The sequence below is a fragment of the Homarus americanus genome, unplaced genomic scaffold (assembly GCF_018991925.1).
Source record: "Homarus americanus isolate GMGI-L3 unplaced genomic scaffold, GMGI_Hamer_2.0 scaffold25827, whole genome shotgun sequence".
NCBI lineage: Eukaryota > Metazoa > Arthropoda > Malacostraca > Decapoda > Nephropidae > Homarus > Homarus americanus.
The window spans coordinates 12,125,616-12,149,470 of record NW_024738300.1 but is presented as its reverse complement, the minus strand read 5'-3'; the positions used below and the strand labels follow the sequence as shown (position 1 = coordinate 12,149,470).

General features: G+C 45.0%; 1 protein-coding gene across 2 annotated transcripts in view; it reads left to right on the top strand.

The window, feature by feature from the left end:
• LOC121873886 (hemicentin-2-like) overlaps positions 1-23,855 on the top strand; it is a 93,127-nt gene that overhangs the window by 59,785 nt on the left and 9,487 nt on the right. For both annotated transcript variants that reach the window (XM_042377760.1, XM_042377759.1), the window contains exons 3-11: positions 3,271-3,384; positions 4,286-4,567; positions 9,764-9,924; positions 10,814-10,958; positions 12,971-13,101; positions 16,097-16,256; positions 19,006-19,207; positions 21,681-21,772; positions 22,150-22,427. In XM_042377760.1, coding sequence (XP_042233694.1) covers positions 4,411-4,567; positions 9,764-9,924; positions 10,814-10,958; positions 12,971-13,101; positions 16,097-16,256; positions 19,006-19,207; positions 21,681-21,772; positions 22,150-22,427 — 1,326 coding nt within the window. In that variant the 5' untranslated portion in view covers positions 3,271-3,384; positions 4,286-4,410. The remainder of the gene's footprint in view (positions 1-3,270; positions 3,385-4,285; positions 4,568-9,763; positions 9,925-10,813; positions 10,959-12,970; positions 13,102-16,096; positions 16,257-19,005; positions 19,208-21,680; positions 21,773-22,149; positions 22,428-23,855) is intronic.

Here is a 23,855-nt window from a genome sequence, read left to right as displayed (position 1 = left end):
CACTGCACCACTAAACCACTGCCACTAAACTTGCCACTAAACCACTGCACCACTAAACCACTGTACCACTAAACCACTGCCACTAAACCACTGTACCACTAAACCCACTGCACCACTAAACCACTGCACCACTAAACCACTGTACCACTAAACCACTGCACCACTAAACCCCTGTCACTAAACCACTGTACCACTAAACCACTGCACCACTAAACCACTGTACCACTAAACCACTGTACCACTAAACCACTGCACCACTAAATCACTGCACCACTAAACCACTGTACCACTAAACCACTGTACCACTAAACCACTGCACCACTAAACCACTGTACCACTAAACCACTGTACCACTAAACCACTCACCACTAAACCACTGTACCACTAAACCACTGTACCACTAAACCACTGCACCATAAACCACTGCACCACTAAACCACTGTACCACTAAACCACTGTACCACTAAACCACTGCACCACTAAACCACTCTACCACTAACACTGCACCACTAAACCACTGTACCACTAAACCACTGTACCACTAAACCACTGTACCACTAAACCACTGTACCACTAAACCACTGCCACTAAACCACTGTACCACTAAACCACTACCACTAAACCACTGTACCACTAAACCACTGTACCACTAAACCACTGTACCACTAAACCACTGTACCACTAAACCACTGCACCACTAAACCCCTGCCACTAAACCACTGCACCACTAAACCACTGCACCACTAAACCACTGTACCACTAAACCACTGCACCACTAAACCCACTGTACCACTAAACCACTGCACCACTAAACCACTGTACCACTAAACCACTGCACCACTAAACCACTGCACCACTAAACCACTGTACCACTAAACCACTGTACCACTAAACCACTGCACCACTAAACCACTGTACCACTAAACCACTGCACCACTAAACCACTGTACCACTAAACCACTGCACCACTAACCCTGCACCACTAAAACCACTGTACCACTAAACCACTGCACCACTAAACCTGTACCACTAAACCACTGTACCACTAAACCACTGCACCACTAAACCACTGTACCACTAAACCACTGTACCACTAAACCACTGTACCACTAAACCACTGCCACTAAACCACTGTACCCCTAAACCACCCCACTAAACCACTGCACACAACTGACCACTAAACCACTGTACCACTAAACCACTGCACCACTAAACCACTGTACCACTAAACCACTGTACCACTAAACCATGCACCACTAAACCACTGCACCACTAAACCACTGTACCACTAAACCACTGTACCACTAAACCACCACTAATGCTGTACCACTAAACCACTGCACCACTAAACCACATACCACTAAACCACTGTACCACTAAACCACTGTACCACTAAACCACTGTACCACTAAACCACTGTACCACTAAACACTGTACCACTAAACCACTGCCACTAAACCACTGTACCACTAAACCACTGTACCACTAAACCACTGTACCACAACCACTGTACCACTAAACCACTGCCACTAAACCACTGCACCACTAAACCACTGCACCACTAAACCACTGCACCACTAAACCACTGTACCACTAACCACCACTAAACCACTGTACCACTAAACCACTGCACCACTAAACCTGTACCACTAAACCACAATGCTACCACTAAACCACTGTACCACTAAACCACTGTACCACTAAACCACTGTACCACTAACCACTGTACCACTAAACCACTGCCACTAAACCACTGCCACTAACCACTGTACCACTAAACCACTGTACATGCCACTAAACCACTGCACCACTAAACCACCCTAACCATCCACTAAACCACTGTCCACTAAACCACTGCACACTAAACCACTGCACCACTAACCACTACCACTAAACCACTGTACCACTAAACCCTGCACCACTAAACCACACCACCCTAAACCACTGTACCACTATACCACTGTACCACCTAAACCACTGTACCACTAAACCACTGTACCACTAAACCACTGTACCACTAAACCTGCACCACTAAACCACTGTACCACTAAACACTGTACCCTAAACCACTGTACCACTAAACCACTGTACCACTAAACCACTGTACCACTAAACCACTGTACCACTAAACCACTGTACCACTAAACCACTGCACCACTAAACCACTGCACCACTAAACCACTGCACCACTAAACCACTGTACCACTAAACCACTGCACCACTAAACCACTGCACCACTAAACCCTCACCACTAAACCACTGTACCACTATACCACTGTACCACTAAACCACTGTACCACTAAACCACTGTACCACTATACCACTGTACACTAAACCACTGCACCACTAAACCACTGTACCACTAAACCACTGTACCACTAAACCACTGTACCACTAAACCACTGTACCACTAAACCACTGTACCACTAAACACTGTACCATAAACCACTGTACCACCTAAACCACCATCACTAAACCACTGCACCACTAAACCACTGTACCACTAAACCACTGCACCACTAAACCACCATAAACCACTGTACCACTAACCACTGTACCACTAAACCACTGTACCACTAAACCACTGTACCACTAAGCCACTGCCACTGAACCACTGCACCTAAACCACTTACCCTAATGTACCATTAAACCACTTACTAAACCACTGCACCACTGAACCACTGTACCACTAAACCATGTACCACTAAACCACTGTACCATAAACCACTGTACCACTAAACCACTGCACCACTGAACACTGCCACTAAACTACTAAACCACTGTACCACTAAACCACTGTACCACTAAGCCACTGCACCACTGAACCACTACCACTAGTACCACTAAACCCTGTACCACTATACCACACCACTGTACCACTAAACCACTGTACCACTAAACCACTGTACCACTAAACCACTGCACCACTAAACCACTGCACCACTAAACCACTGTACCACTAAGCTACTGCACCACTGAACCACTGTACCACTAAACCACTGTACCATTAAACCACTGCACCACTGCACCATGACCATTAAACCACTGCACCACTGCCACTGAACCACTGCACCACTAAACCACTGCACCACTGCACCACTAAACCACTGTACCACTGCACCACTCAACCACTACACCACTAAATCACTGTACCACTAAACCACTAAACCACTGCACCACTGAACCACTGCACCACTAAACCACTGCACCACTGCACCACTGAACCACTGCACCACTGTACCATTAACCCCCGTACCATCTCCATTACAGTTGTACCGTCACGCCTGGTGGTACTGGACCAGAACAACAGACCTGTACCGGGAGGCTTACTGGGTCCACTGAACGAGGGAGAACCACTCACTCTCTTCTGTGTCGCCACGGGAGGTGAGTGAGTGGTGGTGAGTGAGTGGTGGTGGTGGTGACTGAGTGGTGGTGGTGAAGTGAGTGGAGAAGAGAGAGAGTGGTGTTACCTTTGCTGAGACTTCATTAGGTAGAAAGAGAGATGAAAGAGGAAAATGGTGGTGGTGGTGGTGAGTGATGAAGTGAGTGAGAGAGAGAGAGAGTGGTGTTACCTTTGCTGAGACTTCATTAGGTAGAAAGAGAGAGAATGAAGAGAAATGAGAGTGAGTGGTGGTGAGTGAGTGAGTAGTGAGTGAGAGAGAGTGGAACTGGCTCTCTCTCTTGTTCGAGTAATGAGTAAGTGGATGGATATGAGTAAAGGTGGGAATCAGTGACGTCTTGTTCCCATGAATAGGTGAGTATGAGTAGGTGAGTAGAGGTGAGTAGGTGAATAGAGGTGAGCAGGTGAATAGAGGTGAGTATGAGTAGGTGAATAGAGGTGAGTAGGTGAGTAGAGGTGAGTAGGTGAGTATGGTTGAGTAGGTGAGTAAAGGTGAATAAACCTCAGATTCACTTGTTATATTCTCACGAGTAACCAGGTAACGGTAGCCAATAGGAAGAACACATTGGCGACTAATTAACTCCCACTCAGGTAAGTTTACAGGTAACCTCGTTATGGTGGATCTGACTTTTTTTGACCTCGTTATGGTGGATCCTAGACTTTATTCCCAGCTGACCTCGTTATGGTGGATCCTAGACTTTATTCCCAGCTGACCTCGTTATAGTGGATCCTAGACTATATTAATTTCCGACCTCTTTATAGTAGACTATATTCTAGTTGACCTCGTTATAGTAGAATAGACCAGCTGACCTCATTATAGTAAATCCTAATGACCTCCAAATGTCTACATGACCTCCAGCTGACCCCATGACCTCTCTACCACAGGTCGCCCAGCTCCTCGGGTCACATGGTGGAGGGGGACGACCTTACTAGCCAACAACAGCCATATCCTGGGTCACGACGGGTCACTCAGCCGCCCCGCCACCCACGTCCCTAGTGTAACCTCGGGTATGGGCGTGGGCGTGGGCGTGAGTATGCCACAAAGTGAGGACAGAGGTGAGCATCCGGGGCTGAATAGAAAGTTCGTCCACGCTAACCTCACCTGTCGCGCCACCAACAACAACATTACCAGGCCGCTGTCCACCACCCTCGCCCTCATCCTCTACCGTGAGTACTGTCTCTCTGTCTGTCTGTCTGTCTGTCTGTCTGTCTCTTTTTCTGTCTGTCTGTCTGTCTGTCTGTCTGTCTGTCTGTTTTGTTTTTCTTTCTTTCAGTTTTGTATCGCCGGACAACGTGTTTCTGTAGATAGATAGATAGAGAGATAGATAGATAGATAGATAGATAGATAGATAGATAGATAGATAGATAGATAGATAGATAGATAGATAGATAGATAAATAGATAGATAGATAGATAGATAGATAGATAGATAGATAGATAGATAGATATTCCCAACATAAGGACATCAGTTCACAGTGTGTGTGTGTGATGAAACCTAAGAGTGAATCAGTCTTACTTTCATACGACTCCCCCTCCCTCTCTCTCTCTCTCTCTCCCTCCTCTCCTGCTTCCCTCTCCTCTTCCCCTCTCTTCCTCTCCTCTCCTCTCTCTCCTCTCCCTCTCCCTCTCAGTACATAGGTCACAGAGATTAATATCTGTCAGCGTGGGAGAGTTGATGGTCTTGAAGCCTGGAATTGACACCTGCTGGGAGGTGGAGGTGAGTGAGTGGAGTGAGGTGATGGTGGTGAGGTGGTAGTAGGAGTGGTGGTGGTGAGGTGGGGTGAGTGAGGGAGTGGTGAGTGAGGTAGTGGTGAGTGGTGGGTGAGTGAGGGTGAGGTGGTGAGGTGAGGTGAGTGGTGAGTGAGGTGGGGTGAGAATGAGGTGGTGGTGAGTGAGGTGGGGTGAGGTGAGGAGAGGAGGTGAAACGTGGGGAGTGAGGTGGGGGCGAGGTTTGGTGAGAGTGGTGGTGAGTGGGGTGGAGAGTGGGGTGGGGAGATGAGCTGAGGAGGAGGTGAGGCTGAGGAGAGGTGAGGTGGGAGGTGAGGTGAGGGAGAATGAGCTGAGGAGGAGGTGAGCTGAGGAGGAGGTGGAGAGTGAGGTGAGGTGAGCTGAGGAGGAGGTGAGCTGAGGAGGGAGGTGAGGTGGGAGGTGAGCTGAGGAGGAGAATGAGCTGAGGAGGAGGTGAGCTGAGGAGGTGAGCTGAGGAGGAGGTGAGCTGAGGAGGTGGGCTGAGGAGGGAGGTGAGCTGAGAGGGAGGTGGGCTGAGGAGAGAGGTGGATGGGGAGGGAGGTGGGCTGAGGAGGATGAGCTGAGGAGGTGAGCTGAGGAGAGGTGAGGAGGTGAGGAGGTGAGCTGAGGAGGTGAGCTGAGAGGAGGTGAGGCTGAGGAGGAGTGAGCTGAGGAGGAGGAGTGAGCTGAGAGGAGTGAGGTGAGAGGGAGATGGGTATAATATAATAAGGGGACCTTTGGCTCTCTCTCTTCTCTCTCTCTCTCTCTCTCTCTCTCTCTCTGTCAACTCATTTTATACGCACTAATTGGCTCGCCCTATGGCAATATTCGTCTTGTCTGAAACAATTAATAATCTGTTTTATATTTTTGACGAGTATACAAAAATATTTAATCTTTTTATCTGTTTCAAAATGGAAGAAAATAATATTATGATTTGTTTTAGACTGTCGTGACGTATTGATAGATAGATAGATAGATAGATAAATAGATATATTGATAGATAGATAGATAGATAGATAGATAGATAGATAGATAGATAGATAGATAGATAGATAGAAATACAGAAAAATACAGGAGACAAATAATACATAAAATATTGTTGATATCCTTGAAAGTTAAAAGATAAATACAGGAGCAATACAAAATACATAAAACTGTAGTGAAAATTAGGCAGTGGACAGAGAGGCGCCTTTACCACAACACAAAAACTTTACCCTCGGTTTAAGGTTGACCTTGATTCCTTCACTCACCCTTCCTCAACCCCTTCACACTCACCCTTCACACCTCCTTCCACTCACCCTTCACACTCACCCTTCCTCACCCTTCACACTCACCCTTCAAACTCACCCTTCACACTCACCCTTCACACTCAACCTTCACACTCACCCCCACCTCACCCTTCACACTCACCCTTCACCTCACCCTCCACACACTCACCTTCACCTCACCCCTCCACCTCCCCTTCCTCCCCTTCCCTCCCTTCACACTCACCCTTCACCTCCCCTTCCACACTCACCCTTCCACTCACCCTTCACACTCACCCTTCACACTCCCCTTCACACTCACCCTTCACACTCACCTTCCACTCACCTTCCACCTCACCCTTCCACACTCACCCTTCAAACTTACCCCTTCACCTCACCCTTCACACCTCACCCTTCACTCTCCCTTCACTCATACCTCACCCTTCACACTCACCCTTCACCTCACCCTTCCTCACCCTTCACACTCACCCTTCACACACCCCTTCCCCTCACCCCTCCCTCCCCACCTTCCCTCACCTTCCCCACTCATGTCAGCCTAAAGTTTGATCTAAGTTGATCTTGTAGTTGTATTTTTTTGTGGGGTTTGAAGTTCGTAGGGTGGATTGACACACACACACACACACACACACACACACACACACACACACACACACACAGCAGGTATACAAACAATGGTAAACAGAAAGTCGACTCAACCAGGGGCAGTCTACCATAACTAACCCTTGCTTATTAACATTAGTTCACACGAGTAAGAAAAAATAAATTACTGAGAGATTGTCTTTATGATTCGAGAGAGAAAGAGAGAGAAGACGAGAGAATCTGAGAGAGTATAAGAGAAGAAGGACTCTCTTATCTCTCCCTCATCTTCTCCTTCTCTCTCACTCTTATATAACTAGAAGTTTTCTCAACTAATTTTTCCTGGCTACCGACATATCTCTCTCTCTCTCTCTCTCTCTCTCTCTCTCTCTCTCTCTCCTCTCTCTCTCTCTCTCTCTCTCTCTCTCTCTCTCTCTCTCTCTCTCTCTCTCTCTCTCTCGTGGCCAATCAAAGGTCTGGTGCAGTAATTATCAACTTTATTCCTCAGCCGACTTGTGCCTCGTCCCCCGCCTTTGAGACGCTCCCGGGACAAACTTTTACTCCTCTTAGTTTTAGCCTCCCCTTCCTGACGGTTCGTTTTCCTTGACTCGTACCCTACAACCACGTATTTTTTTTCCCCCTCCATATTTCTCTAATTATTTTTCCTGACGTAACGTTTAGGTCGTGGTTTAACAGCGAGAATGATAATGATAAGACTGATAACATGAATAAAGATTGTGTAGCGTTTGGTGATGATTTAACAGTGAAAATAATGGTAGTGATATGACTGATAACATTATTAAAAGCATGTATATAGGCTTGACTGACTGGGTACAATTCTTGGGCACAGGGAAAGTCGCTACCAAGTTAACATTTATCATAGAATAAAACCAGATTTAACATTTATGTGATATATTTGTACATTTAACAAGCTTAAGGTATATAATATTTTAACATAAAGTTCTGAATGTATGTTTGTGTGTTGTTTATATACCATCTGAATAATGACCACCGTAATAGAAACGTAGCCTAACCTAACATAACCTAACCTAACCAAACCTAACCAAACTCCTAGGTAGTATTAGGGTGTTTAATCTTCAGGTGATCCTTAACTTATGCACCCAGACCAGCAATACTCCGCATCACTCTAGAGGCTCTTTCCATTATAACTCCTACGCCATCTTACAGTCACTCCGCCCAACTCCTGTACTAATTGACTGATCCAACTTACACTCACAGACACCACTACTGTTGTCTATGTTGGTCGGGGTAGTTATAAGGCTCCATCTTAACCCGGGTGAAGTATTAGACTTGGGGTCCTTTAAAGTCGAAAGCCATTAGGATGAGAAACCATTTTGGAGTCACTCGTCATAGATTGGGTGTGTGACGCCTAGTGGCCGGGTTGTAAACATCTATTTTTTATGGTCGCGGGAAGAGCGTCAGCTGTATTTTGATTGGTAAAACTCCAACTTTTCTTAGAAGCTGATTGGCTGATTTTACTGCTCTTGAGGAAAGTTGGTCCCTAAAATCTGATGACTCTGTAGGGGCGGTGCGGATACAGCTTCACGACTGGGTGGGCCGGGAGATCCACACTGTATCCACTGTATCCATTGTATCCATTTTGCTGCAAGAATTTACGTGAATAATATAAACGTGTGACTTTTCTCTTTACTATATAGAAAAACCTCATGTAGCTGAAGGTAGTTCTCTGATGATGAAGGAGACTTATGCAATATGTTGAAGAAATAAGATAATTACTTATTTAACATTCCCTTGTTGAATTACTTATATTATGATTCATTTCTTTATTTTAACCTACCAGCGTCATTCATCGTCTCCATTACCAAACTTAAATAATGATGTAGTAACCTTAACCCAATTAATTCTTAACTAATCTTTTTTTTTCTATTCTCGACTTTTTACAGAAACATTTCATCATAGATTCATTTTAGTTGCAATACAGAATTAATGAAATCGTGTTACATGGTTTGTTGTCATGGGCAATAAGCGTTCATTCACCAAGTCATGATTGGTTGGTTGTCAAGTAAATACACAAACATTCAGCCAATAGCATATGGTGTTTATTGTTCTCATTAAATTACTCAATAGATGTGTCAGTTACCAATAGACTGCTTTGTGATGGTGTAAAAACATTTATTTATAGTGAAATTTAACAAATCCAAGTTTATAAATATTAACCTGTTTATTTTTTTATTAAAGTAAATAAGTAATAATTATGTAAATGTTTCTATCTTTTTGTAACCTTATAGATTAATTCGTCAAATTCTTAAACCCAGGAGTTACCTTGATAACAATTTCTCGACATGTCCCCTGATAAATAATTTGACTGATAACTGATGGAAAGTGATAAGAAAATTTAATTACAATCTAGTGCCGCATCTTTCCCTCCACGTGTGAGAGGGAAAGAGTTGTTAAGCACACACACACACACACACACACACACACACGGAGTTCTGTCTGCCGTGACTGCACTTGAGTGAGGTGCCTAATAATGCTGGGTGGTGGTGGGTTTTTTCAGCGTTGTGATTTTGACCTTTGACCTTCGAAAAATATAGGGCTAAACCATAGTTCTCAAAGGGTTAAACCATCGTCGTCAAAGGGTTAAACCATCGTCGTCAAAGGGTTAAACCATCGTCGTCAAAGGGTTAAACCATCGTCGTCAAAGGGTTAAACCATCGTCGTCAACGGATTAAATTTGATCATATTCAATAATTACGCACATTTCCGTAAACTTCCTTTAATCTGTTTTATTCCATTGTCATTTTCTCTTCAGTACGGCCAACCTCAGTCAAGATCCGGACACCAGAGTCATCGTTGGTGGCGGGACAGCAGACGAGGCTAGAGTGTGTGGCCGAGGGCGCCTACCCTGCCGCCACCATCACCTGGACCCTCACGCCCACACACGGCGGCCCCCCTACCACACTACCCTCCTCCGTGAGTACATGGGCGCAGAGGGAGGGAAGGGAGAGAGGGTGTCAGGGAATGGAGGGAGGGAGTCAGGGAAACGAGAGAGAGGGTGTCAGGGAAGGGATGGAGTCAAGGAAGGGAGAGAGGGTGTCAGGGAAGGAAGGGAGGGAGGGTGTCAGGGAAGGGAGGAAGGGATGGAGTCAAGGAAGGGAGAGAGGGTGTCAGGGAAGGAAGGGAGGGAGGGTGTCAGGGAAGGGAGGAAGGGATGGAGTCAAGGAAGGGAGAGAGGGTGTCAGGGAAGGTATTGGAGTGGGAGGGAGAGGGGTGTCAGGGAAGGGAGAGGAGAGAGAGGGGGAGTCTGTCAGGAAGGAGGAGGGGGTTAAGGGAGAGGGTCAGGGAAGGGAGGAGGTCAGGGGAAGGAGAGAGTGTCAGGGGAAGAAGGAGTTAAGGGAGAGAGGAGGGTTGAAGGGAGGGTTAAGTGTTTGACCTTTATTTTTTTATTTTTTATTAATAGTGAGACATCCGTTTATAACACACACACACACACACACCCACACACACACACACACACACACACACACACACACACACACACACACACACACGAGGAGGTGGAAAGCGTGGTGAACGTGCCTAACCTGCAGTGAGGCGGAAGGTGAGGTGGTGGAGTAGCCTTGAGGAGTGAGCAGCAGAGGCCAGGAACGAGGAAGGGAGTCAGGATGATAGGTAGAAGGGTGGGAAAGGGAGGGAGAATTTGATAGGGAGAGAGGGAGGATGGTTAAATAAGTGAAACAGACAGATAGACAGACAGACAGACAGCAAATCTATATCATAATCGAGACAGTGAAAGACTTACAGACAAATAAAGAGATAGACAGAGAGACACACCATATCTCTTATCATGGTCTCCCCTCAGTGGCGTCACCTGGGAGAGAAGACCTCCTCGTTTGTCCGCATTGTACCTGACGCAGAGGACCACAAGGCGACACTCACCTGCAGCGCTCACAACCCCAACATCTCTGACCCTGGACTCACTACCTCCATCACCATACATGTCCTCTGTGAGTACCTACGCTTGTTTGAGTTCTTCTGTGAGTACCTACGCTTGTTTGAGTTCTGTCTATGAGTACTTCCACCATCATACATGTCCTCTGTGAGTACCTACTTTTGTCTAGCTCTGTTTGTGAGTACTTCCACCTATCTGCGAGTATACCCACTCTGAGTACTTTTGTCGGACTCAAGATGTCTTTAAAGGCATCTACACATTAAAATACCATCTATCTATTTAGATATCTATGTCTATTTTTATCTATCTATCTATCTATCAATCTATCTATCTGTCTATATCTATATCTATCTATCTAGCTATCCATCTATCTATGATCAACTGTAAAGGGGATCTACTGCAGGAAGCTTCTAGTCTCTAATTCTCAAACGTTCGTAAACGCTGAATCCTCCTGGTAAGTTGCAGGAGAACGCATCAGATTAACTCACAAACCACAACACCAAAACATAATATCCAAAATGTCGTCATTATTACACTAAAACTCTTATCTTAACTTGTGAATCCGAGTCTTGGAGATTTATAACACCTCTGGCTCACTTTAGACAATTGTAAAAGAAAATAAAACCTTGGTGATTTACTCCAGGTCATCTGTAAACCATGGTAAAACACGGGGAAATTTGTAGTTTTCGGTTATTTACACGGTAGCCAAGGTTCCTCCTCTCCCCCTCTTCGCCCCTGCAGACCGAGCCGTCAGGACAGACCTCTTATTGAAAATCTTTATATCCCGACTATCGTTTTCAGATAAGGACCATGAATATTCAGACGGTAAGTATTATTACCCTTTACCGGTTCAACTCATGGGATTAAATCGTTGCTATATCCGGGTTACGTGATAGTGTTATATATTGGTGACGATTATATATCAGTCTTATATAATATTCATGGTTTAAGAGTGTTGTAAAATTTATGATGGACAAGTTACATTAGACCCTGGACATGAAGCTGGTCGTTGATTGGCTAGCTGGATAAATCCCTCAACGCCATTGGTCCTCTGCCTCCTCCTCGGATACCTCCTTCTCCACCTTATTCTTCTATTCCTCTTTCTTCATTTTCCTTCTCTTATTCCTCTTCCGCCAATCCTCTTCACCTCCTTCCATCTTTCCTAATTTTTCTTACCGAATCTTTTCCTTTATTATCCTCCTCTTCCTCCTCCTTCTCCTCCCCCTCTTCCTCCTTTCCTGTTACTTGGATTATTATTATTCTTTTCCATTACACTTCTTATTGTCGCCCTTCCATCTACTTACGTCTTCCATCCTCCCCTCCTTCCTTCTCTCTCTCTCTCTAATTGCTGTGTTAATTAAGCATTAATCATTACATACCTGCTAGTATGATTTTTACACACCTGCTAGTATGACTTACACACCCGCTAGTATGGCTTTTACACACCTGCTAGTATGACATTTACACACCCGCTAGTATGACATTTACATACCTGCTAGTATGATTTTTACACACCCGCAACCCCATATATATAACATTAACATACCTGCTGCCCACACCTAGTTACATGTCATTTACATACCTGCTACCTCATCCTAAACACACCTACTACCTCATTTACACATCTGATACCTCATCATAAACACACCTGCTACTTCATTTGCACACCTGCTTCCTCATTATTTACACACCTGCTAGCACTTCTCCCTCTGTGAAATGATCCGCCAATATATATCTCCTGATGGTGACTCTGATGGTGATCTATTGTGATCGTGGTGACCTCTGACCCCATTACCTGATATATTTCCAGGCATTGACCCTATCCTGATGAATTTCATTCTTCTCCTTGACCTAATTAACCTATTGGTGGTGACCTTATTTAACCTTGGTCATGATCTTATTTAATCTTGTGTGGTGACCTTATTTAACCTTGATGATGACCTTAATTTACCTTGGTGATGACCTTAATTAACCATAGTAATGACCTTAATTAACCTTGATGATGACCTTAATTAACCATAGTAATGACCTTGTTTAACCTTGTGTGTCTCGCCCTGGTGAGGTCAGTCGCGCCGCGGGTGAGGTTGGAGCTGGGAGCCAACCTGGGGTCACAACCTATCACCGAGGGCAAGGATGTCTACTTCGAGTGTGAGGTCTCCGCCAACCCAGTCGCCAGGGACATCGTGTGGCTGAAGGACGTGAGTATGAGGGTGAGGGAGGGAGGTTGGGTGAGGGAGAGAGGTCAGGGAGGTTAGGGGTGGGAAGAGGGTGAGGGAGGGAGATTGGGTGAGGGAGAGAGGTCAGGGAGGGGAAGAGGGTGAGGAAGGGAGGTTGAGAGAGAGAAAAGGGCGATAGAGGGAGGAACGTAGAACTGTGGGGTGAGAGGGAGAGTGAGGGAGGGAAGACGAACAGAGGGAAAGGCGGAGAGAGAGTGAGGGAGGAAAGACGTGAATATGGGGGAAGGAGAGGAAGAGAGGGAGGGAAGAGAAAAAAGAAATAGAGAGAGGAAGGAAAAGAGAGGGGAAGGGTAAGGTCCCCTCCAACCTCCTTCTCCTCCGTTGTTCTGGAGGAAGAATTGTGAGTTTGAAGAGGAAGGATGAGAGAGTCAGAGGATGGAGGAAGTGAGGAACGTGAGAACATGGTGAAGGAAGGCAGAGAGAGAGAGAGAGAGAGAGAGAGAGAGAGAGAGAGAGAGAGAGAGAGAGATCAACATTATTATTGAGATAGAATGGTGAGCAGATGGTGGTAGTAGTAATGGTAGTGATGCTGGTGGTCAGTAGTAATGATGGTAGTGTTTAGTAGTGGTGGTGGTGGTGGTGGTAGTAGTGGTGATGATGGTGATGAAGGTGATGAAGGTAGTAGTAGTGATGTGTGATGATGGTGGCGGTGATAGTGATGATGGTGGTAGTAGTGATGGTGGCAGACACGGTTGGTAGAATAACCTGAATCGATTGTCCCCTCCAGATGATATGTGACGCAGGGAGAGTGAGAGGCTGACAGGGAGAATAAGGGATTGGTAGGGAGAGTATGGATGGGAGATTAACGGGGAGGGTAGAGAGGGAGAGGGAGTGTGTGTGTGTGTGTGTGTGTGTGTGTGTGTGTGTGTGTGAGACTGATAGAGTGTTAGGCTGACAGAGGAGAAGGGGTGACTGACAGACAAGGAATAAAAGAGATTGAGAGTAAAAGAAAGTAAGAGAAAGGAATGATATGAAAGGATGAGAAGAGAGAGAAGAGAGAGAGAGAGCGAGAGAGAGAGGAGAGAGAGAGAGAGAGAGAGAGAGAGAGAGAGAGAGAGAGAGAGAGAGAGAGATTCAAAGTTACTTCAACAATCATCTCATACAGACTGCAAACAAAACCTAAAGCAAGTAATTACTACCCACGTCCCCTCCTACACACACACACGCACACACACACACACACACACACACACACACACACACACACACACACACACACACACACACACACACACACACACACATCATTTCAATCTGTATCTCAACTCTGACCTTACAAAATCTGAAACTGGGACACTACAATGTTACAAAATCTCTGTAATCGTTTTAGAAAGAGTGGGAGAGAGGGACAGAGAAGCGATGAAAGTGAGAGGGGGAGCAGGGAGAGAGAGGGAGGAAGAGAAAGGAGGGAGGAGAATGGAGAGAGAGAAAGGAAGAGAGGGATTCACTTTCAAATCCAAACCGGAGCAATGGAAGAAAGAAATTATCTCTACTTGATCGGGTAATGATTAGAGTGGGAGGGAAACGTGTAGTCGAGAGAGAGAGAGAGAGAGAGAGAGAGAGAGAGAGAGAGTTGAGTTTTATGTCTCCTTCAAGAGTAGAAGAACTCCAGAAGTCTTTATTTACTTACAGAAACTACAAAACTATCCTCAGTGTGGTCCCCTCTCTGAGCTGCGAGGTCTTGGAGGTAGAAGTCAGTTGGGAGGTCAAAAGAGGTCAGGATATAAGGTCAGAGTTGGGAGGTCACGGAATTAAAGGCCAGCTAGGAGGTTAGGGAGGAGTCAGCTGGAGGTCAAAGTTTGGAGGCCAGAGAGACAAAGATCAGTGCTGTAGAGGCCATTGAGGTAAATGTCAAAGCTAAAGAGGAGGTCATGGAGACAAAGGTCAACCCGCCAAAAATAAAGTTATAGGTCACAGAAAGTTGAGGGAAACAAACACGCCCCAGACGATGGTTTTCTCAGCAGTGAAAAAAGTTTACACATACAAGTCCGGTAAACCTTCAGTGGGGTGGAGTTCCCAGAGGCGCCCAACTTAGGGTATCTTTTTTCCCTGAGTGTTTTGACTAATGAACGTGAACCACAACTCTATTTATTTGTTTTGGGAAATACTATTGCTGTCGGGGCTCCTAAGTTTCATATTGTTTTGTTTGTTTTTATCTTAGTAAATAGCTTTTTCTATGGCCATTTCGTTCGCTTTGGTCAACATGAACGCGAACCCAAGTCATTTTATTTATTTATTTGGAAACGATGTTGCCGTCAGAGTATTTCAGGGTTTTTTGCTTGTTTTCCTCTAGGTAAATAGCTTTTTTTATTTCCATTTCACTCGCTTTGGTCAACATATCATTCGTAAAACGTAAAATAAATCGTCTATTGCAGTCGGTAAAGGGAATGACTGGGAGCGTATGGTGGGAAAATACCGTAATAAAGTAAACAAACCTGCTATCGCTATTCATTTGTTTCATAAGTAATACGATAAACATATACTATTGATCTTCGTTTATAGGATCCAATACTAATGCTTAGGTTACATTTAGCTAGGTTGGGGAACCATTAGGACTGGGGCCTATTTAGGACTGAATTTGATAAGCTGTGGAGTCCTTTGAGATTGAATTACATTATCTCTGGAGCCTATTAGGATTTGATTCCATTAGCTCTGATGCCCTTTACCTATTAGAATTGATTGGTGTGTTGAACAGACTGTGAGAAAGATAGAAACAGAATGAGAGACACATAGAGCAAGATATAGAGGGAATGAGAGATATAGAAATAAAGTCAGCAACACTAACAACCCAGATAAAGAGAGAGAGGTAGAGCGGGAGATAGAGATAGATGGAGGAATGAGAGATAGAGAGATGAAACGTATACCACTATAACCCAGATAAAGAAAGAAATAGAGCGAGAGACAGAAACAGAGAGAGAGAGAGAGAGCTCCACCACTAACACTCCTCGACCAACAGGGCGAGCGCGTCAACAACCAGAGGAAGGCCGGGGTGTTGATATCCGGTAACAACCTTGTGCTACAGATGGTACGGAGAACTTCAGCTGGTAACTACACCTGCTCAGCCAGCAACAGCCAAGGCTCCACCACCAGCAACACCGTCCAGCTCAGCATAAGGTGTAAGTATCCTCCTATGGGTGTAGTTAGGTGTACTATAAATGTCAGAATTCCTATATTTTCGATTCGTTTTTTTTTCTTCCTTCTAAATGCAATCTTGTACAAATAATAATAATATATACGTTTGTTGGGAGATATTTTGATGACCTTAGGACTAGAGAGGTCAAAGGTCAGTTGTTAGTTATCCGTGTGTTGATATTTTAATACGGGATTACGTATTCGTCTTTTGAGTTCGTATTTTTCTTCCCGTTTTCATTGTGTTTTTTTTAACCTTCAGGGGAAACTATGAGATTTGGAAAGTTATCATGGCAACAGTATATATATTTTGGTGTTATTTCTCGTCAATATAAACTTTGTGATTTATATATTTACATCCACGGTAATTATTCTTGAGCTGTCGATTATTGCATTATCAATTATTCTGTTATGAGAGTCACACACACACACACACACACACACACACACACACACACACACACACATGCAAATAATACTACATTATTATTAATATATTTGTGTACCATTGCGAAATATAGGTAAGATACTGCCTCTCCCTGGGCCGTGGAGAGAGATTTAAATGTACACTTTCTGGGCCGTAGTGTTTTGTGGTTGTATACAGTGTTCCCTCGGGTGTATGTTGTATGAAAATTTTACAACTGTCGTTTGTTATGTGTACAGGTGTAGAGAGAGAGAACCGAGATGTGTAGCAAATGTATTGATATGATACATACATACATACATACATACATACATACATACATACATACATACATAATGGTTGCCCCTCGTGTAACAAGGATGGCCGGCCCAAGAGCCGCCTAGGCATGTATTTGTTTAAGATGTAGAAGCTGTCGACAACACAACAACCACTGCCTAAGTTAACGAGCTGCATGACCCAGTGTCAAGGAATAGTCCGAGAAGACCGGACAACTCGTCAACTGCACTGGCTAACCATTACCCCGTAATACGATCCGTAAATCGATTAACATCCAGGTCCCCAATTACTGCTGGGTAGGCAGAGGCAAATGGCGTAAAGAAACTTGCCCATAGTTTCACCCTACCCGGGGATCGAACTCGGGTCCACTCTCTTGCGAGGCGAGGATGCTGACCATTTAAGACATACATACATAGACGGAGAAGAAGAGAGACAGAGAGAAAGGAAAGTGAATATGTAGAATATACATAAAAATGAGAGAGTTCACAGGCTGTTCATCTTACCCAGTGCTAGAAGGGCCTACACCCATGTGTTTATCGGTTCCAGCTGCCGGAGATTCTTCCCAACCGCTCTTCATCATTTCCTTCCCCCCTCCTTCTTCCCCCACTCCTTCTCCTCCCCCACTCCTCCTCCTCCCCCACTCCTCCACTCCCCCTACTCCTCCCCCCCCCTCTCCTCCTCCCTCCCCCTACTCTCCCCCCCCTCCTCCTCCCCCCCACTCCTCCTCCTCCCCTCCCTCTCCCCCACTCCTGCTCCTCCTCCTCCTCGTCACCTCCGTATAAGGTTACATGTCGCTGCGGGTCGCCTCTAAAGGTTAGAGATTATCCAAGCGAGGCTTTTGGTTATTGGGTCTCCACCAGCTGTGGTAGAGACCAGTTGTGTCAGAGACCAGCTGTGTCAGAGACCAGCTGTGTCAGAGGCCAGCTGTGTCAGAGGCCAGCAGTGTCAGAGACCAGTTGTGTCGAAGACCATCCAACAGGTCTGGCGAGCATTATAGAATCCTACATTGGCAGGTCTGGTGGCTACAAGGAAATATGGCCTTACCAAACCTATGGAACCGATACACAAGTAGGTCTGGGAGGCAGAGTGGAGTAGGGTACCCCACTCTGCCTCCCAGACCTGCTTGTGTATCGGTTCCATAGGCTTGATAATGCCCTACTCCCTTGTGGTCACCAGACCTGCCTCTGTAGGGCTCTATAGACGCACCAGACCTGCCTCTGTAGGGTTCTATAGACTCACCAGACCTGCCTCTGTAGGGCTCTATAGACTCACCAGACCTGCCTCTGTAGGGTTCTATAGACTCACCAGACCTGCCTCTGTAGGGTTCTGTAGACGCACCAGACCTGCCTCTGTAGGGCTCTATAGACTCACCCAGACCTGCCTCCTGTAGGGCTATAGACGCACCAGACCTGCCTCAGTAGGGGTTGCCTCTGTGAGGGCTCTATGGAGCTCACCAGACCTGCCTCTGTGAGGGTCTGTACTCTATAGACTCACCAGACCCTGCCTCTGTAGGGCTCTATAGACTCACCAGACCTGCCTCTGTAGGGCTCTATAGACTCACCAGACCTGCCTCTGTAGGGCTCTATAGACTCACCAGACCTGCCTCTGTAGGGGTTCTATAGACTCACCAGACCTGCCTCTGTAGAGGTCCTATAGACCTCACCAGACCTGCCTGCCTCTGTAGGGGACTCACCAGACCTAGACTCACCAGACCTGCACTGTAGGGCTCTATATAGACTCACCAGACCTGCCTCTGTGGGGCTCTATAGACTCAGGCCTGCCTCTGTAGGGCTCTATAGACACCCCACCAGACCTGCCTCTGTAAGGGCTCTATGGAGCTCACAGACCTGCCTCTGTAGGGCTCTATAGACTCACCAGACCTGCCTCTGTAGGGCTCTATAGACTCACCAGACCTGCCTCTGTAGGGCTCTATAGACTCACCAGACCTGCCTCTGTAGGGTTCTATAGACGCACCAGACCTGCATAAGTAAAATAAACATAGCCTCACTAACACTTCACTCCCCCATGACCGCCAGACCTGCCCGTGTGTGAGGAGGGGCCGCAGACGGTGGCTGTGGCGGAGGGGGAGAACACTCGCCTCTCTTGCCGTGTGGACGCCCAGCCTGACGACGATCTCTCCTTCACCTGGGTCTTCAACAACACCCTGGATACGGTGGAGGTAGAGCAAGAGACCTTCACCGTCCTCCCAGGCCTCAGCATACTCGATTATACCCCCAGGTAAGATAAATATAACCGTAAGTATACCTCTGAACTGAACGCCGAATGTACCTCTGAACTGAACGCCGAATATACCTCTGAACTGAACGCTGAAAACACAATCGTAGTCCCAAATGGTTTTCTGCTCTCTATAAATTATTGTTAAACCCATAAACACGAGAATTACATATGTTTGATAAATGTGTTACGGTAGAGAATATTTATATAGGAAGTTAGTTATTATCAAACATACCCCCTGTATATATAGATAGATATGTGGGTACGACAATTGTTAATTCATGTACGATAGGAAAAACATCAGAGGGGATTCACCTTTTCTTTTTTTTCATCAGTTGATCCTTTTTCAACAAATTACTAAAAGCAAACGGCTCAAATTTCTAAATATATTTTCCCATCTATAATAAATATGGCCTCAAATTATATTTATTTAATCCTATTTGTATTTCAGTCTGTAATTACGTAGGTTCAGGTCCCAGCTAGAGTTTATATAATGTATGCTGTGTTTTACGTTATTTCCACTATTCATCCGTGTCGTCTAGACCAGCTATAGATTATTTACCCTCTAGTCTACTATTGTCTTATTTAAGCTATTGGATATATGTTGTTTAGTTTACATGTATCCTAAAGTATACATAATATAAACTAGGCTTTGACTTTGTTTGTCATTATCATTTATATGTAACTGTTGTGACTCGTGTGTTTTCTTCGTTGATGGACTCTTAATGCGTTTAATCCACCGAGCTCACGTGTTTACTAACTCGCCTTTAAACTAACCCAGATTAATCAGGATAAATTTAGCTTAGTTTAACTGTAGAAGCACCGGTAATTCAGCCCAACGTTGCTGGGTTTTCTGTATCGTAGCTGAAGCGTATAGCGTAGCACAGTACCCACGGCGCCTAACTTAACCTAGCCATAGCCTAATTAGATGTGCTCCTTCATGGATGGTTGCAGAAGTTGGTCATTACGCTAAGTTAAAAAGTTTTGACTTTATTTATCAGCCAGAGAGGGAACTTTTCCTTTCACAAGAGGTTTCCATTCACGGCTTCCGAGAACTACGGGGAGTAATTAGTGTTTTAAGTGTATGCTCGGGGCGACACCTTTCTCATATGTGGGGGAATTTCCCTATAATGTATAGCCCCTATAGACGATACGTCTGCCGGATCCGTCCGCCAGAATCCTAAGTAAAACCGATCGCTGCATATCATATACTTCTAGAGAAGCTTAAAGAAAAGGATGAAACTGCCACCAGAGATACTGTTGCCCCCCAAAAATTAACAACCTTAGGAGCACCAACCGCAAAGAACTGAAACAAGTTGAAGTATCCAAAAAATCAGGAGCTGTCGCTGAGGATATTTACACTCCCGTACTCTGGTACTGTGATCTGTTACATTTTATAAGGGACCAAGAGCTGACTAGGCCCTATGTTCCAATATATTTATGAGATAGTTCATTCCTTTTCATCAGCCACTGTTTCACCCACTTCCTTCTCTTTGGTGTCTCCATTTCTGCTACAGCGTAAACCGCAGCAGCAGCTCCTAGCGCTAAGAAAGTCAGATCTTCGAGCGAAGAGGCCATGTCTGCACAGTATAACAGCCTGGCAAGACTGAAGCTCGCCGCAACAGGCCGCCGGAAAGTCTGTGGGCGACTCTTTTTGGGGGGCAGGACGGAGCCGGAACCAACGGTCCTACGGCCTATGGGGGGGCTTATACGACCATGCTGCTGTTGTTGTTGTTGTTATTATTATTATTATTATTATTATTATTATTATTATTATTATTATTATTATTATTATTATTATTATTATTATTATTATTATTATTATTTTATCTAAATCGAACAAGAAGTCGTAACTTAACCAATTCTAAACAGTAAACGCTCATTATAACTCGTCTTTGCTATAAATAAAATGCATCTATAAACGAAATTTCACTGATTCATCCACTATTTCTTTAACCATCGGACGCTAAATATTTGACGGACGGACGGACAGACGGACGTAGGCAACGCTATACAGTATTTTAATATATTCGTAGAGCGAAAATAGAATCTACGAAGTGTGAATTGGATCAGCGAATATCACATCTATATAAACTAAAGACCGACTTTTATAAGCTGGTGGGTAGGTCGTGTATGCAAAACAGCGGCGCCTCCGATATTTGACGACATAACGTGATAACTTATGTGGGCGCATTACCATATCTCTGTGGTAAAGCTCTACTCTCCTCACAATATGAACACCAGTCACTGTTATTTTATGGCTGACCATTATACACCCAGATTAATTTTTGTGAATTTATTGCTGTGTAAATTTGTATGTTTAAAATTTTACATTATTTTGAAGATTTGTTCATATTGATAGAAACACGTAATGAAGTTTGTTGTATTGGTTGTGTAAGATGTTTAAATATACACTAACACCCCCAAGCAGATGTTCCAGTAACACATTATGTTTACCCCGTGACCTCTGACCCAGGTCACCGCGGGACTACGGAACGCTCTCCTGCTGGGCGACCAACGATGTGGGCACCCAGGCCGACCCCTGCAAGTTCACCGTCGTCGAGGCCGGTAAGAGTGAAGCCTGGATCCATAGGGGGGTTAGTTATGGGTGGTTGTAGTAAACAGGTAGTGAGACCCATAACTTGTGTGTCCAGTCAATAACTTTTCTCCATTCCTTACGTTTGTGTCACCTGAACTATCAAGATAATAGTCATATTGAATCAATATATAAACAGTATAATAAACAAGGGGATGTGTTGTGGCAGGACTGTGGTGCTAGTGAAGGTCACCAGATGGAGCCTATGTTGTTACAGACCTTTTAGTTATTTGTACATGTGACCATATTGATAAATTAAAGGTGAAAGTAAACAGCTGAACATCTCCCTGAAGCTGTCATCTCAGAGAACATTGGTAAGTTAAAAATAATACTCCGTCACCTCCTGCAGGTCCCCCCGAGCGTGTGGGCAACTGTGTGCTGGTGAACCTGACGGTGGGGAGCCTGGAGGTGGGGTGCACGCCAGGGAACGACGGAGGGCTGCCACAAAGGTTCGTGGCGCGGGTGTACGCCGCCCCCACCCACGCCCTTCTGGCCACCCTAGAGGAGGACACCCCTAGGTTTCATGTGGGGGGGTTGACCCCCGGGCAGGACTACCTCATCACCATCACTGCCGTCAACGCTAAGGGCACCAGCCCGCCAGAGGAGATAGATGCCGTCCGTTTGAAGGTCAGTCTGTGGCACCTGAATTATCCTCCTCCATCTGTGAACCCCACGTGTACTGGAGCGGCGGCCATCAGTGTCCGTCACCTGTTACTATCGCCTCCCAGCCACACTGTATCCTTATTATTACGTCACAATACAAACTGTTAACAGCGAAACAATCAACTCTGTAAAGGTCGACTCTTAAAGAACCTGAGTGATAGTTGAAAGTCTAGATTTGATATAAAAAGCCTTTTGGCGTTAACGTCTTAGCCCATATTCGTCTATTGAAAAAGAATAACGAGCGAGAGTTACCAAAAGCTAAGTCATCGCGGCCAGGTTAAAAAGATCACTCAGTAAACAAGTCACTCAGTCACTTAAAATTAATAGCTGTTGACTGGTCTTGTTGCAGCTCAAACCATGGGTGACAATGTTAGGTTTATTTCGTAAAATTTTGCAGTCGATAAAGAAGAAAATATCAAAATATAAATAAATTAGAAAAATACATTAAAAAGAATATAATTAAATATATAAAATCTGAATATATTCCCAAAAAATAAACATGGCAACATAACCCTGCAAAAAGCTCGCCAACGCCACCCAGTGTTAATTAGATTCCGAAAACAATACAAAATTCCCGTCAAACCGCCGATGGGAATTTTTGGGGTAATTTCATCGACTAATTTGTGAATGGGGGCCTGGCATTCCTCCGCCCTGTCTTTGATATTCTCTCTCTCTCTCTCTCTCTCTCTCTCTCTCTCTCTCTCTCTCTCTCTCTCTGAAACATTAGCCTCATATCCAGACTCACTCTCGTGCCTCCGACCTTCCTCCACCCCTTCAGAACTCTCAACAAATTTCCCTCTACGTTTAATACTTTCCCTCGGAACTGGAGCATAAAAAATTCCCACGAGCCAAGGTAACGTCTCAGGGCGATTCTGGTGACATTTTCTCTCACCTCTCCCTTTTTTAGTCGGGTTTAATTGAAGTAGTTAGATGCGTTCTCTCGTCTCCAGGAAGGGGGAAGGGGGAGGGGGGAATTTTTAACTTACGACCCGTTGAGAATCCGACCCACTGATAAGACTGGTACTGTGGTTAGTTGGGTTAAGTTGGTGAATGGCTGGAGATCTGAAACACTTTTTGCTTACCTAATTATTTTTTCCTCTGACCTACAAACGCTTTAGTGATGTTTTGTTTTGTGTGTGTGTGTGTGTGTGTGTGTGTGTGTGTGTGTGTGAATGTATGTTTTTATTTAGTTTGTGTTGGGGAATTTATGTGTGTGTATCTGTGTTTAGTGTGTGTATGTATATACATTAGTTATGTGAGTGTAAATATCTGTGTGTGTGGGGAGGGTATTTATGATGTGTGTGTGTGTGTGTGTGTGTGTGTGTGTGTGTGTGTGTGTGTGTGTGTGGCTCACCATTTAATAGGTTTTTTGCTCAATGACAATTTCTTTCT